Here is a 15,475-nt window from a genome sequence, read left to right on the forward strand (position 1 = left end):
GTCCCCAGAGGTGCGGGTCCCCGGGAGGAGCACCCTCCCTGCAGGGTCCACCCCCCGCCCGGCCAGTGGAGGACAAGGGGCCCTCGACCTGCACCCCACTTACCCACCCCCCACACACAAACCTGCCGCCTGCACCCCGACCTCTCACACCCTCCCCCGAAGGAAGAGGAAGCAAGACTGGGAATCAGGTCACTTCTCTTCTCCTTGGGGTAGGTGCTGATTTTCAGAAAGCATCCCGGCCAAGGTTCCCAGGAAGTTGCAGCTGCAGAGGTCTCCCCCACACTCCCACAACCCCCCCACCACCACCTGCCAATCCCCATGTGCTTGTTGCTCCATCCACCCTGAGCCTGGCTGCGTGGGGCTCGAGAAAAGGTCACTGAGAGGAGAGGAACACGAGGAAGCACAGCTGTCCCCAGGTCAGGGAGGAGCAGGGTCCAGAAAGGAGGACGGGCGCCTGGCCATGAGCTGAGTGCCATTCTGTGAACAGGAGGTCACTCCCATAGAAGAACTCAGATCTACTCAAGTGAGTAGCAAGCACTTGGAGTGGGGTACATCACTTGTCAGCTATTTTAACTCAAGCAGTTTAGTTTCTTCATCTGTAAAATGGGGATGTTCAATGCCTGCTTCACAGGAGAGTGGTAAGGGGTACGTGAAAAAACGTCAGCAAAGCGCCTAGGCTCATAGTGGGCACTTAGTAAGTGCTAGCTCTTTAGGTATCTTAGTGTTAGTTCTTTAGAACCTGCTGCAGGCTCAAGGGTAAGTCAAGGTCCCTTCCTGGAGGAGCTCAGAGTCATGGCGGGAAGAATATGACAGAGGTAGATGGCAAGTAATCTATGCAGTGGGTAAGGACTCTGAGAGAGGTGCTGGTGAGCTCCTGGCCAGGTGCTGAGGAAGCAACAACCAGCTCAGCTTGGGGAAGAGTCAGAGGGCATCTGGGCTGGGTCTTGAAGGATGAGTAGGAGTTCACTGGATTAAAAATAGGGAGGGAAGGCATTCTAGGCACTGAGCACAAAGGCCAGAAATGTGGAAGAACTAGACAAACATTGACGAAAGTTGGTGTAGCCAGAGCTAGCAGATAGAGGGGAATTAGGGAAAGATGAAACTGGTGAGATCCAAAGGGGTCAGATCACGAAGGAGTTGTCTGCCAGGCTAAAGAGTTGGGGATTTACCTGTTAGTGTCTATGTCTGAAATCAGGGGAGTGACATGACCAGCTGTGTCTGGGGTTGTGTGGAAGGTCACAGGGAGGCCAGGAGATGACTGGAGCATTCAGATAAAAGGAGCAAGGCCAGTGTGAGACGGCAGCCACGATGCAGAATAGGAGGGAACAATCTCCGAGACAGATTCAGGAGCCAGAATCAACAGAACTGGGCACCTGACCGTTAACCAACCTGATGGGCAGTAGAAGCGCATTGACGTGATACTAAGACCAAGGTGGGATGTAAAGGGGGGCCTGGATCTGGGGGAGGGGTCCCAAGGAGTTCAGCTTAGACGAGATGAACTGAGGTGCCTCTGAGGCTTCTAGGGGAGACATAGAGAATGTGGCTGGACATAAAGGAACTAAAGACCTGGAAGCTTCCCCAACAGGAGTGGCTACTGGGCTGCCTGGGGGAACCCAGCGCCCAGAGAAGAGAACACACACAGAACTCTCGGAAGCATCAGGCTTAGAGGGCAGTAGCTCAGTAGGAGCAGGTAGGGCAGCAGGAAGCTGCAGGAGACCAGGAGAGAGGGGTGTCCCAGGGGCCAAGGCCAGAGGGGCTTTCAGGAGGAGGGGATGGTCAGTAAAACCAAAACCTGCAGACGGGTCAAGCAGGCCACCTGACAACCAGGAGGACACGGTGACCTGACTGCAGCCCTCACCTCCACAAACCCAACAAACACAGCGCCCCCCGACCCACCATAGGAGAAGCCTGGGCCATGTTCCCTGTGGTCTGAAGGCCCGATGACTCTGTTCCCAGCCCTCAGGCCCTGGTCCCTGGCTCTCCTCCCTCCTCCCACCTACCAGAAAAGGAGTCCTTGTCCATCGCAGGCAGATCCCGGGCCTGGTACATGTAGCAGCGTAGATGGTAGCGGTTCCCGTCTGCACCGAGGAAGAAACAGATGCCAGCTGAGGGGCTGGGGGTGACCAAGATCTGGGGCTCGAGGGGAGGACAGAGGGTGTCCCTAGAGGGGGCAGCGCACAGAGGGGCTGGATGGTAGAAACGACACGTGTACGCTATGCTGGAGTTAGCTGCTCTCAAGATCAGGAGAGCAGACCACAGCCCAAAGGTGGACCCCCAAGTGATGTGTCCTTGGGTCTGGTGACAGCTGGGGAGGTGGCAGAGGAGGGGGAAGGAGTGGAGGGGTCACAGATGATGGGGGCAGTGAGAATGCACAGCGCCTTGAATGCTGGATTTCAGGCTGAGTTCACACACACACAAGCCAAGAGACACTGACCCGCTAACAAAACACCCAGACTCAGTCCTCCTCAGCCCCCACGTATACACCTGACCATGTGACCCACACAAACAGGAACGTCAGGCTACACACTCATCCGTGTCACCCCTGTAGGCACCTCCAAACGTCACTTACAGTCAAAGATGCAGGAAATCGTGGGTCTGTTCACGCCAAAGCTCAAGGTGGAGACAGACTTGGAATCTTCACTCCTGTCGTCCACCACGCCGCCCTGGAGATGGAGAGCTGGTCACCGCAGACTCTGACCCCAGAGCCTGGGGGTGGCAGGGAGACTGGTTCGGAGAGTCAGGTCCCCAGAGTCCTTTAGACGAGGCCCCTCACCTGCCCAAAGCTCTGATTTCACTCCAGGGCTGCGCCTTCCCAGACCCCAGTGTTAAGTCCACAGGGAAATTCTCCCTCTCTAGTGGAGACCAGACAAGCCAGAATGGGATTTTGAGCTGTTCCAGCCTAAGAGGTTAGAGTTTGCTAGAAGGAAGGAATCGAAGGGGCTCTCTGAGAGGGAATCCAGTGGGGATCTGCCCGGGCTGATGAGTTTAGGGGAGCCCGAGTCTGGAGGGCCCTGTCTAGCATCTCTGTCCCACCCAACACATGTCTGGACACGGTGCTGGTGCCAGGGACACACGGGCACTTAGCTGGGCCCCCAGCTCTGGGGAGAAGCTGCACTGCCTCCTCCACTGTCTCTCATCAGCTCCCACTGCGCTGACTGTCAGAGGAGGCCTCAGTCTGAGGACAGGGGACAGGAGTCGACGCAGGGTGGGTCTGCACTCGGCCTCAGAAGCTGTGTGTAAACCTTGCCCTTGTTCGCGCTGGGCTCTAACCACTGGGCCCTAAACAGCCTCCTTGGACCAGATGCCCACCTCCTTGGTGCACTGCTTCCCTCCACCACCACCTCTGCCACACCGCAGCCCCTCATCAGGGATGAGCCCCAGCGGGGACCTCAAGGCCCCCACAAAAATTGAAAATGTGCCGGTCACATGGCAGCCCGTCCTTCCAGACCTGGCTTTCTGTGATACCAGCTCCACCAGCCTCCCACGGCAGAAGCCCAACAGAGAGACTGCCCGCTTCCTCTGCAAGCCCTTCCCCCCTCCCCACACTGTCACCTGCCCCAGTCCCTCGCCACTCCCTCTTCCCAACACACAAGCACGCACACCCTTGAAAGAAAACCCCGGCCTCCCCTCCCGTGGCATTTTCACCCCGCCCAGGCCCACCCAGAGCAGCCACTTCCCAAGGCCACCATGCCCCCCACCTGGCGGCAGCCATTCCCCAGGAGTCTCGACCTCTCCCCAGGCCCTGCAGCTACATCGTGGCCCCACCCCCCTAGATGTACGGCCACCTAGGTGCTCCTCCTCTCCACCCTCAGGGCCTAGCCCCAGACCTCCAGTCCAAGAAGCTTCCCCGGGTGCCCGCCCGCCGGCTTCCGATCCGCCCGCACCCAGGACCAGAACCAGCTGCATTACCCACACTCGGCACCCGGCTCCCGGCCTGAAGCCCTCCATGGCTCTCACCACCTGAAGGGTCCTGGTCAGACCCCCAGTGCCCTGCTCCACCTTCCCCCTCCAACACCAGGGCTTACTTCCCCCAAATCCAATCGGGCAGGCCATGCTCCCCAAAGCTGGCCCAGACACGCACCTGCTCCCAGTGCAAGCTCCTACCGTTCCCTGCCAAGAATGCTGGTCCTCCCCCAGATCAGCTCATCTTAGGACACCAGGGAAGGCCTGCCCTGGTCACTCTGGGTCAACAAGGAAATGCAACCTAAAGGTAGGCAGTCATCCTCTCCTCCATCCCACAGAAGAGCCCATAAAACATATACGGGCGAAAGACATGTTCATCTGCTCTCCCAGGGGACCCACTGAGGTCCGGCTACAACGGGGTGGGCTCTGGCTCCTAGCACAGGACACCCCACTTTCTGACAGGAAGATACGGTGACCCCCCCCCCGCCTTTCCTTTGGCCACAATTTCAACACAAGCTCTAGAATCAGATTCCTTGGGCTCCAGCTACCATTTACTAGCTGTGTGACTTTGGGCAGGTTGCTTAACCTCTCTGCACAAGTCTCTATAAATTTGGGATAATTCTCCAGTATTTATCTCAGAGAGTTGCTGGGATTCTTAGGAAGACAAATCACATGTTGTGTTAGCACACCACCTGGGGAAGTCATAAACCATGAAGTTACTAATTGTGCTCAGGGGTGGTATTCATATACCCCATATTTGTTCAAAATTGTTCCAGGAGCTGGAAAAGTAGACATTTCAGTGCAACGTCGCAGTCCCGGGCAGAAATTAAAATCAGTCAATCAAGCAATCAACCTCTCTCCACACACACACACACGTGCGCGTGCACACACACACGTGCACACACATGCATACACACATGCATGCACACACACACACACACACACACACACACACACACACACACACACGAGAGCAGGACAACAGGGAGGGATGCCATACTACAGACAGGTGAGAACCCAAAGGCCACAGCATCTGCAATCTTCCCTCCCGGCAGGCGAGGGTCCCGGGCATCCTGGGTTCCCGCCAGGAGAGGCGCTGGGCCCAGCCTCACAGCTCTGGCCCTGCCGCCACCCACACCAAGCCCAGCAGCTAGTAGCTCTGGCCGCAGGGTCTACGAGGCCGCACGTAGAGCCGGAGCTGGGGGCCCAGCAGGCCACCCCAGGCGTGAGGTACAGGGACGCCAAGGAAAGCAGGTCAGGATGCTGGAACCAGGGTTCGGCCAGCCCCCAGGTGCCACGAGGCTTAGCGCAGGCAGCTCAGAGCGCCTTGGTCGGGGGTAGGGCAGGCTCTGTAGCCCCTCCACCTCACCCTGGCCACACATATGTCCCACGCCAGCAAGTAGGGCACTGAGGTGAGTGCAGGGAGGGAAGCCGCCTCCAGCTCCCATGGGCCCCGTGATTTCTCTCTCCCACCAGGTGCCTGCAGGGACCTCCACGCTTGCAGGCTGCCTCCAGGGCACATCCCCACTCAGCGCGCACCTGCTCCAGGTGGCCCCCCAGCCGTGTCCCGTCAGCAGCGGGCAGCACTTTCTGGGTCTCTGTCCAAAGGCAGGGCCGCCTGCCTGTGATAAAAAAAGGTGTCCCCATCCCTGGGATTTCCACAAGGCCGGGGCCAGGTACCTCAGGTCCGGCTCAGTCCTGGCCCACAGCAGGCCCTGGCACCGAGAATGACACCCTTCAGAGGCAGAACCAGCGCTCCCTCGGAATGGCCCTGAGGGGCGGCCGAGGCTCTCCCACCTGCCCTGTCTCCAGAGGAGGGGCCCACAGCCGCTCCCTCTGGTCCACAGGGCCTCTGTCCGACCCCACTCCCATCTGCCACCCTGGCGTGGCCTTGCCTCCGCCTCCCCTTCCCTCCCTGCTCAAGGAGACAGACAGGGGTTGCTGGGAAGAAGCTAGGAGAACCAGGACGACACACGCACCTAGAGTCCCCAGTAAGTTCAGTCCCGCCAGAGGAGCCTCAGCCCTGCGGTCAGCCAGGTTCCCAGGCTGGGCAGAATTCCCCCCACACAGCAGGCCAGTGCCTTTACATCCTCTGGCCCACTGACCTTCCCAGGGGGGACCTGGGCTCTCCACGAATCCCCTTCAGACCTTAGGAGCAGAGCGGAGGCCGGCCCCTCTCCCAGCCCGGTGGCAGCCCCTGCGTTGAGTCTCCAGCAGTCAGGATGCTGCTTCCACACTCAAACCAACTGAACCCCCAGGGTCCCCTTTCTCGCCCTCAGGCCTCCTGCACGTAGTTCTCTCTGCCCTGCTCTTTCCCTGGCTTTTTCCTCAGACATCCAGTCTCACCTTCAGGGTCACCCTGCAAGGATGAGTTCGGTACACCTCCCGTGGGCTCCCACAGAGCCCCAGATTTCCCCCCTTACTGCATATATCACCCTCCATTGTAAATACCTGTTCGCTGTCTGCCCCTCCCACAGAGAGCTTTGCGAGGTTCCCCCCATGCACCCAGCATCCAGCAGAACCCCTCACACACAGCGGGTGCCCCATTAATAATTAGAGAATGAGTGAATGGATGAATGAGCACACACCTTTCTGGGGAGAGCTGATGACAAAGACCAGCCCATCGCCAGGTCAGGGGATCACCCTGCGCGTTAACACAGATGATCCAATGTCACGCTTTTTCCACTCTGAAGCATATTTTTGGCTTTCACACGTGGACATACATGGCTCACGTTTGGGAATTTCTCTCAAAGCAAACAATGAAGTCTCATGAAAAGATGATTTGGGAGCTCCTGGGAAGCATCTCCCTCCCGTCAGCCCGTCCCTCTGACATGCCACTTGTGTTTATTGAACACCTACTTTGTGCCAGGCCTTTCCCATATTCGAGTTGGAAAATAGGTATTGCTGCTTGTGGAGACATAAAATGTCACCTCCCCAGAGAGGTCTTCCGTGACCAAAGGTCAAAAATCATGTTCACATCCACACCGTCACATCTCCCACCCCACACGCCCCAACCCCACATAATAGCCCTGTCTACTCTCTTATTCAGCTTTACTGTTCCTCATAGCACGTATTACCCCACACATTTGCTATATTAACGTTTTTGTTCATTGTCTCTCTGGCTCCATGGGGGCACTGCTGTGTCCCCAGAACCCGCTACGATGCCTGGCACACAGAAGGCTTCGGCAAATATTTACTGATCAAGGAAAAAATTCCAAGTTGAGCCCCAGTCTCTGTAGGTGCCTCTCCTGTCACATAATCACCCATTTTCTGGAGGGAACTGTCTGGGGCTAAAGGAACTTCCTGGGCCGAGCCTGACTTGAGGGAAGCACCCCCTGAGAAAGCGATGACGTTGGCAGAGGGGAGAAGAGGGGGTCAGTGGAGACGCAGCAGAGATGCTGCCCTTAGCATCTAACCTCACAGCAGAATCCTGCCAACACCTTACCACCTTCCAACAGGGACTGTGAGTGCCTTTGTTCTCCAGACGGGCAAACTATGGCACACAAAGGCCAAGCCACTTAACGACTGCACGGAAGAAGAGCGGCCTGCGACTCCCTGACATTGCATAGCACGTGCACAGAGCAGATGATCAGAGCAACTCATTCATCTTACAGACCCTGAAGCTCCGACACAGAGAACATCAGGCTGCCAGTCCCCAGGGAATCGGGCTCTGTGTCAGGCACCAGGAAACGGGGTGGGGGGCAGGTGCCTGGAGCTCACAGTATGGGTCGGAGGAGGGTAGCTGGGGGCGCCTCAGGGAAGCCTGAAACTCAGATTCCTCACTGTAAAGCGGCCATCGTGGTAACACTCACCCCGATGGGCTACTGAGGCAAATGCAGGGGGGTTCAGCCTTGGCACTACTGACATTTGGGGCTACATAACTCTGCTGTGGGAGCTGCCCTGTGCATTGTTTAGCAGTATCCCTGGCCTCTAGCCATTAGATGTCCAGAGCTGCCCCCCTCCCTCTGCTGTGACCACCAAAAATATCTCCAGACATTGTCAAATGTCCCTTGCGGGATGGGGTGGGGGATAGAAATTGTCCCCAGCTGAGAACCACAGGTGGAAATTAAATGAAACGGACCCACAGCCCTTGACAGGTCCCTGCACGTAATCAGCATTCAGTGGTGCCAGTTTCACTCTTTCATCTCACCAGTTTCATGCTGAACAATACCTTCCCCCGCCTTCATCCCTGCCCTCTGGCTTTAAGTTTGGAATTCATCACCATCCCTCTGCCACAGGACCTTTGCACTGGCTGTCCGCACCGCCTGGAATGCCCTCCAGACAAGCTAACTTGAGCTCTTCCCTCAACTCAGTCACCACTGAGGCTTGGACACTTCCTTGACTGCCCTGCCTTTATCAGCAGCCCCTACCCAGCCTCCCCTAGCATCTCTCCTGCATCCATCTTTCCATGTGTATAGGTAAGGCATGCACGTTCCTTTATCCCCTGCACCTGACCCCAGTGTCTGGCACTTAGTAGGCATTCGGTGAAGATTTATCGCATGAAATGAATCACCAGCATCCCCGCCCTAAGGCATGTGCACAGCACTCAGGCCTAAGGTCCCAGGGAAAGGGACAGGAAAGTGTGCATCAGACAGCAACCTCCCACCCTCATGGGGCTCAGGGTCAGATGCCACCAGAGAAAGAGAGAGTGATGTGGGCTCACTTACACCCCAGGATGGGGCCATTTGTGGGGTGGAATGGAACAGGGTGGGCCCTCGGAAGGTCCCATTCAGGAAGGTTTCCCGGACGAGGGGAATAAGAGGGGTGCTGGAACAGGGGCAGCAGTGACACGCTGGAGGCCTGCCCCCCACCCAGAGCTTAGGGAAGGCTTGGCTAGAGGGGCAAGGCTGGGGCAGGGCGAGGCCGGGAGCAGCGGGGCTGGCTTCCTTCTGCTCTCACTTGGAGCCCTGAGCAGAACCAGGCTGCAGGGGTAGCTAACGGTCTGGTTTCCACCCACCCACCCTTCACCCCCACTCCGCACTCACACTCTTCCCCAGCCCCAGGCCAGGCTCGGGGCATTGAGTTTCCCACAGTCACATTCCTACCTCCATAGCTCATGCCGATGTGACTCCCAGGCTGGGGCTGGCAGCCACGCAGTCTGTGGCCACGCACTTGGTCTTGTGGCTAGCTGTGGGAGGGACCCTACTGCTCGCCCAAGGGGACTGGGGGGCCTCCAACCCGCTGTTGCCCCGCTGGCAGCCACGGCTCCCTGGAGATGCCCGAGCTCAGGAGGGTGAGGAACTCTCCTTCCCAGATGCCTGGGCTCCCCAGGGGTCCCCTGAGCCAGTGGCCAAGCCCACCTTTTCTGCTGAGGGCTGACATCCCGGGACGCTGGCCGCCACACAGGGAGAAGGTGGGCAGGTTCTGGGAAAACAAGGAGTCCGTGAAGGGGACGCCTCGACCCACCTAAAGTGGATCCAAGACCGAGCAGCAGACCCCTGGCATTTCTCAGATTCTTTCTGCACACAGGCTGTCACACACATGCCTCCTCCCTCTGGCACTCCCACACGGGGTCCAGAGGTCTGGTTCAGGATCTATAAAGCAGAGGCACGGAGGAGACAGAAGGGGCCAGAGCAGAGGAGGATGCAGCAAAAAGACACAGGCTGAGCAGCGGGGCTCCCCAGGGCTGAGTAAGAGGGGGACAGAAACACAGAAGCCACACTCACGGCGGTCAGGAAAAAACGGAGCCTCGGAGGTGGCTCCAGGGGCCACCAGGGCACGCCCTGCCCCAGCGGAGTCAAGCGTATGGGTTTCAGGGGCCAGCTACCCTCCTCACCTCACAGGAAGGACTCACGTCCTGTGTCTGATGGATCCAAAGAGCACAGGTGACAGAGCTGACAGGAAAGGCGCCACTACGGGGAGCCCCAATCTCCTTCTTTATGTAAACAAGATCAGAGGACCCCAGAGAGCAGCGGGTGCTGGAGCTGGCTCTCAGGGCTCATGAGAGATCATTAAATTTCCAGCCATTTGCAAGCCGTTCGTTAAACACAGTCACTTGTAAAAATTAAATCAGATAAATTTGTAACTTCGGAAATCATTTCTAAAACAAAGGTGATGAATATTCAAAAGCATCACTTCCAAATTCTTCCGCTACCTTTTACTGTTATCTTGCTCCCAAGGTGATCTACATCTGGAGTATCTGTGAGGTGGAAGTACCGTATAAACACTATATAATGGTGTGCTACTGCTCATCTCCTCCTATCCCCACATTCTGTGATCTCACACTGAGACCTTGCAACTGGCCATGGCAGGGATATCTAGACCATTTGAGCAAATGCTACAAGAAGAGCTGGATTTTTTTCCGGAGAGCCAGTTGTTAAACGTCGACCAGCACAGGCAGGCCTCGGGTGACCTGCCAGGATCTCTTCTTCACCATCAGCTCTGCTGGGATACCCAAATAACAAATGACAATGGAGAGAAGAGTGCTATAAACCTGTACAACCCAGCCATTATCCATAAGATTTTTCCTTCAACCAAGGAAATACCACTAAAATAATTATTACTTGTTTTCTCCGTGCCTCAGTTTGTGTCTCTGTAAAATGGGAGCACTAATAAAATCTACCTCAGGATTATTGGGAGGCCTAAATGAGATAATACATGAACAGCGCAGAGGGCACTGCCTGACACACAGCATATGCTCTAGAACAGCTGACAAACTTTATCCATAAAGGGCCTGAGAGTAAATACTTTCACCTTTGCCAGCCATATAGGCGCTGTTGCAACTGCTCAGCTGCTGTAGCAGCAGACAGCAGCCGTATGGATGAGCGTGGCTGTGCTGATACAGCCCTGTTTACACAAAAAGGCAGAGGGCCAGACTTGGCCAGTGGGCCATCGTTTGCCAAGCCCTGCTCTGTAAGGGGAGGGGGTTATTTTTGCTGTGTTGTTATCACCTCCATCTGATAAGTGAGAAAACTGGGACCCAGAGATTCATGTTTTCCTTCAGGGTGCATGGGAAATTCGCTGGTAGAGCCCGGGATCTCCCAGGACCCCCGCAGGGCTCTTCCCAGCTCCTGCTTCCCCATCGGAACTCAGCACCTGAGCAGGGATCTGAGGCAGGACAGGACTAAGTGCCAAGTCAGGGCCCTGGGGAGCCCACACCCATGTCACTGCCCTGACTGCTCTGGCCTCCGCTTCCAGGGAAACCCCACACAGGCCCACAGGCCAGGCCAGAGGAGAACCCTGTAAAAGAGAAAACTTGGGAACACACAGCCCTCCCTTCCTAATCAGGGCTGATTGCAACCTTAAGTGAAATAGCAGGCGAGTGTGCAACCCCATTTAATTTACAGCTGGAGCCAGGGCTTGAGAGCAGCTGCGAAACTCCTTGCAGAGCTACCGGCCAGCCCCTGGGGAGCCTGGGAGTGGAATTAGGAAACCTGGAGAATCCACAATGCCACGTGTGGGCTGGCACGAGTGTCTGTGTTTGCATGTGCCTGTGTGTCCCTCTAGGCTTTCCAGGTCTCTGAAGTCTGCAGAGGACGCTCAGGCAGGTTTTAGGCCATGCCAGAGTGCCTCCGTCATCAGGACGACTGTATGTCCTCGTTTGCCTAGCTTATGCCTATTTTCCAACATGATTTTTAATAGTGTCCAGACCAGACAATAAATTATAAGGTCACCTTAGCCACTGTGGACACACCCTCATGCGTGTATAATGACACACAGGGGGTGCAGCCATCACACCCACCCAGCAGTAACACACACAGTCCATGCTTACCTGTGCGCTGGCATTGTGTCTCAGGTACGCAGACACACAAGTTTCAGTGGACGCACGCAGGCTTCGGCGTCCAAATCTTGAGTGAGATAGACCCAGAGTCCACACAGTTAGAGGATTTACTCAAATGGTCCTTCTGTGTAATCCTCCGGTGGCCCTCAACCTGCCCCGTAGCACAATGCCAGGTGTGGAACAGGTGCTTGATTAGGACATTCAAGAGACACAGAGCCGCCTTCCAATGGCCCACAGACCCAGCCAGGGGTCTTGATTACTTAATAAGGCAAAGCCCTTTCACCGCCCAGGTGCTGCCCTTGCTCAAAGCAGCCACTCTAGGAAGCATGCCTAGGTGCCCCCGCACACAGCAGGATTTCATCCAGGTCCAGAGACGGCCCCTCCCCTCCCCACCCACATCTGACCTCCTTTTCAGCCAGTTCAAATTCCCAAATTCCTCCTCTCTGGCCCCGGCTTCTCCCTGACCCCCTTCCCAGCCCTTCCGACTCCCAGCTGCCCTTCCCTGCCCCCTGACAGGGGCTGGGGGTGCCTGTCTCTGTGGGTCCTTGGCACTTCAGGTCAGGACTCAGGCCCCTGCCAACCGATTGGAGGCTTCCTGGCTGGGGGCAGTGGTGCCAACTCCTCTCTAGCTGCCCAGCTGCTCCAGGGAGGCCAAGCTGCCTGGCTACAAGACGAGGAGGGGGATGCATCCAGCTGAGGGCTCCAGCCAGCGCCCATGATGCTCCCTGGGACCCCACTCAAGGGCCTTCTATGGGGGAAGGACTTTATGCCCTCATAGCAAGTGGGGAGATGAATCTGGGGAGAGAGAGCAGAAGAGCCCGCTCTTCTGGCCTTGGTTCTAGAACTGACCCATGCCGTGCCTCTGGGCAAACTCCTTCTCAGGCCTCAGTTTCTTCTGGGGCTACATTAGGGGCTCAGAGTTGTTCTAGAGCAGCACTGTCCAAGAGAACTTTCTGTCGTGATGGGACTATTCTGCACTGCCCAATATGGTAGCCACTAGCCAGGCGTGGCTGTCGAGCTCCCCGAATGTGGCCGGTGTGACTGGGGAACGGAATTTTCTTATTTTAATCACTTTAAATGTAAATTTAAATAGCCACACCTAGTTAGTGGCTTTCATATTAGACAGTGCAGTTCTGGAACCTCAGTCTCCCCAACTGTAAAATGGGTATAATCATAGAATCCAGCCTTCCGGGGTCCCTGTGAGGATGAAATGAGACAATGCACGTACAGCTCTCAGCCTGGTCTTCGGCACAAGGTAAAACAGATTTTTGTAATTCTTACCCTCTTTGGATCCTAGATTTTCTTGAGAATTGGAGAAAACCATGGACTTTACATCAGAATTTACCCACCACAGACACACACATGCACACGGCACACACACGCATATCACACATGTGCACACGCCATATACATCCATACACACATCACACACGTGCTCACACGTCAGACACACGTGCACACACAGATCACACATGCACACCCACAACTCTGCATCCAATTTCAAGTAGCACCAAAGCCAGGTGGAGAGTGCTTTCGAACATGAAAGTTCCTTCCAGCTCTAAAAATCTCCAAGACTAGGAGCACACGCGGCCGGGTCTCCATCTCCTCTTCTCCCTGCCCAGGCTCAGGCATCTCAGAAAACCCTTCCAGACACGCCGGGCCAAGCGCAAAGACAGGGCTCTGGAAAAATCCTCGCACATGGAGGGCAGGCCCAGGGCAAGGGCCACAGGATGGATTCTGTGAGCTCATCCCCGGCAGCCGTCACCAGCGTTCTCAGAGAGTCTGGTGGCGTCAGGAGGGGGTGACTGGGTGGACGCCGGCGGTGGCGGTGGCGGCGGCAGCGAGGGGTGTGGGGCAGGAGAGGGAGGCTGGATGGAACACGCTATAATAGCAGCTTTGTGCTCCACTTCCCAGCTCCCTGGGAACGCCAGGAAGATTATGAAACCCGGTGTCTTTGGGAATGCCAGGATATTAGCTGGAAAAAGAATAATACGAAAATAAAATAATGCTCGGGATGGAGACAGCAGACGATTAGCAGACAGAGCCAGGGCCTCCCGCTCCGCAGAGGGAGCCAGGCTTGGCCCCGGCAGAAGGTTTCAGGGAAAGGCTGCCCGTGCTAATGAGCAGACTGGGCCTGCCTTGCAGTGAGACGTCTTCAGGAGGGGAGCTGGCAAGTGAGGCCCAGCTTGCTGGTGGACGCATGGGCCAGGGGACGGGCAGTAGGAGGCAAGGGGGCGCCACAGGCCTGGCCCTTGCACCCAGACATACAGAACTGTCAGATTACCAGAAAGCCCACCTGGCTACCACCCACAGTCCTGGACTCCTCCAAGCTCTGCCTCCCCAGGCCCTCCTCCAAGAAGCCACCCTCATTGGGGGCTGTCACTCTGGAATTACCCTTAGTCTGCCCTCCAGCACTTCGGAGATGCAGCTTCTGTTGGGTTTATTTGCATTCACACGTGAATATCCCTCTTCCTAATCGGACAGGGGTTTCCCATGAGCCAGGCCTCCACTATCAGGTGGAGGATGCTTGGAAGAAAAGATCGCTTTCTCCCCACAAGGAGCAGGGAGAACATGACACCTGCCCCTGCCTCGCTCTCTAGGGCCCTGGTGACACACCTCCAGTCAGGAATAGACACCCTGCCTCCCTCAGAGAGGCACCCGGTAGTGGTCGATGTGACTGCCTCCCTCATCTTCGGGATGCACTGTGCACCCGACATCCTTGTTACTCAAAGATGGTCCTTGGACCAGCAGCGTGGGCTGTTAGAAATGCAGACTCTCGGGCCCCACCCAGACAGCAGATCAAGAGCATACGTTTTAACAAGATCCTCAGATGGGTCTTATGTCCATTAAAACTGAGAAGCACCTCTGTACTTGGGTTATGTCCTTAATCCTTACGAGGACCCATACATGTAGTGACATTCGTAAGTAACAGAGTCACTAAAGGGACAAGTGACCTATCCACAGCTGAAGCAGAGGAAGCAGAATTCAAACCAAACCAGCGCCATTCAGAAGCCTCACCCACCCCACCACACTCCCGCCAAGTGAATCGGCAGGCATCAGTGACCAGTGGGCAAAGGTCAGTACCCAGAACGATAGATTGGTCCTGGCACCCAGAAAACCCAACCATCTGCCCCAATGATGCAGGGTGGACTCTAGCCCCAGTGCCTTAGCTGGAGCACCAGTACATCCCTGGATGAAGGACAGCAGACTTAGGGATGGGAACCCAGGCCATCCTCGGTCCTGGCAGGAAGCATGTAAAGGTGACCATGGAAGGGGAGAGTGTGTGTGTGCATGCATGTGTGTGCATGTGTGTGTGTGTGTGTGTGTGTGTGTGAGCACGCGTGCTGATGGGGGCTCATTTGCTCAAGTAGAGTGGTCCAGACAGTTTCTGTCCAATGGGCCTGTGGTCCTGTCCAAGTGCTGGTCACACCTAAAGACTGTGTTCAACTCCAGGTTTGTGGATCCAGCCGTTCTAACCACTGTCTGCCTCTGGCTCCCTATGTCAGCAAAGTTCCCTCAGGACTCTGGGCTTCACTACTTCGGTTTCTTCCACATTTCACAGGCGAGTCCCAACTGCATCACAATCATTCACTTTCCCACTTGACGTTTGATTTCAATGCTCCCTCATGACATTTCTCTCCCACGTAAAGGATAAACGGCCTGGTTTCTGTGTTCTGGGAAATGGCCCTCTTCATTCTCCCAGTCACTGAGCCATGAAAGCTTGGCAGTGAGTCCGCCAGCCTTGCTCGTCTTCTTCCCCTAGATCCTCACCAGCCCCAGAGCCATCCACGCTTCCATCCACAGGTCTCTGGGCACCTCCGGCCTTGCGCCCTCTCTCCTCTCAGCCAGCTC

General features: G+C 56.2%; 1 protein-coding gene across 9 annotated transcripts in view; it reads right to left on the reverse strand.

Moving 5' to 3' along the window:
- The window catches only part of DYSF (dysferlin), a 221,972-nt gene that overhangs the window by 91,617 nt on the left and 114,880 nt on the right, over window positions 1-15,475 (reverse strand). For all 9 annotated transcript variants that reach the window (XM_060026401.1, XM_060026399.1, XM_060026397.1 and 6 more), the window contains 2 exons: window positions 2,570-2,663; window positions 2,001-2,078 (listed from right to left, as the gene is read on the reverse strand). In XM_060026401.1, the coding sequence (XP_059882384.1) occupies window positions 2,001-2,078; window positions 2,570-2,663 (172 nt within the window). The remainder of the gene's footprint in view (window positions 1-2,000; window positions 2,079-2,569; window positions 2,664-15,475) is intronic.

This window comes from Delphinus delphis, chromosome 12, assembly GCF_949987515.2.
Source record: "Delphinus delphis chromosome 12, mDelDel1.2, whole genome shotgun sequence".
Lineage (NCBI taxonomy): Eukaryota > Metazoa > Chordata > Mammalia > Artiodactyla > Delphinidae > Delphinus > Delphinus delphis.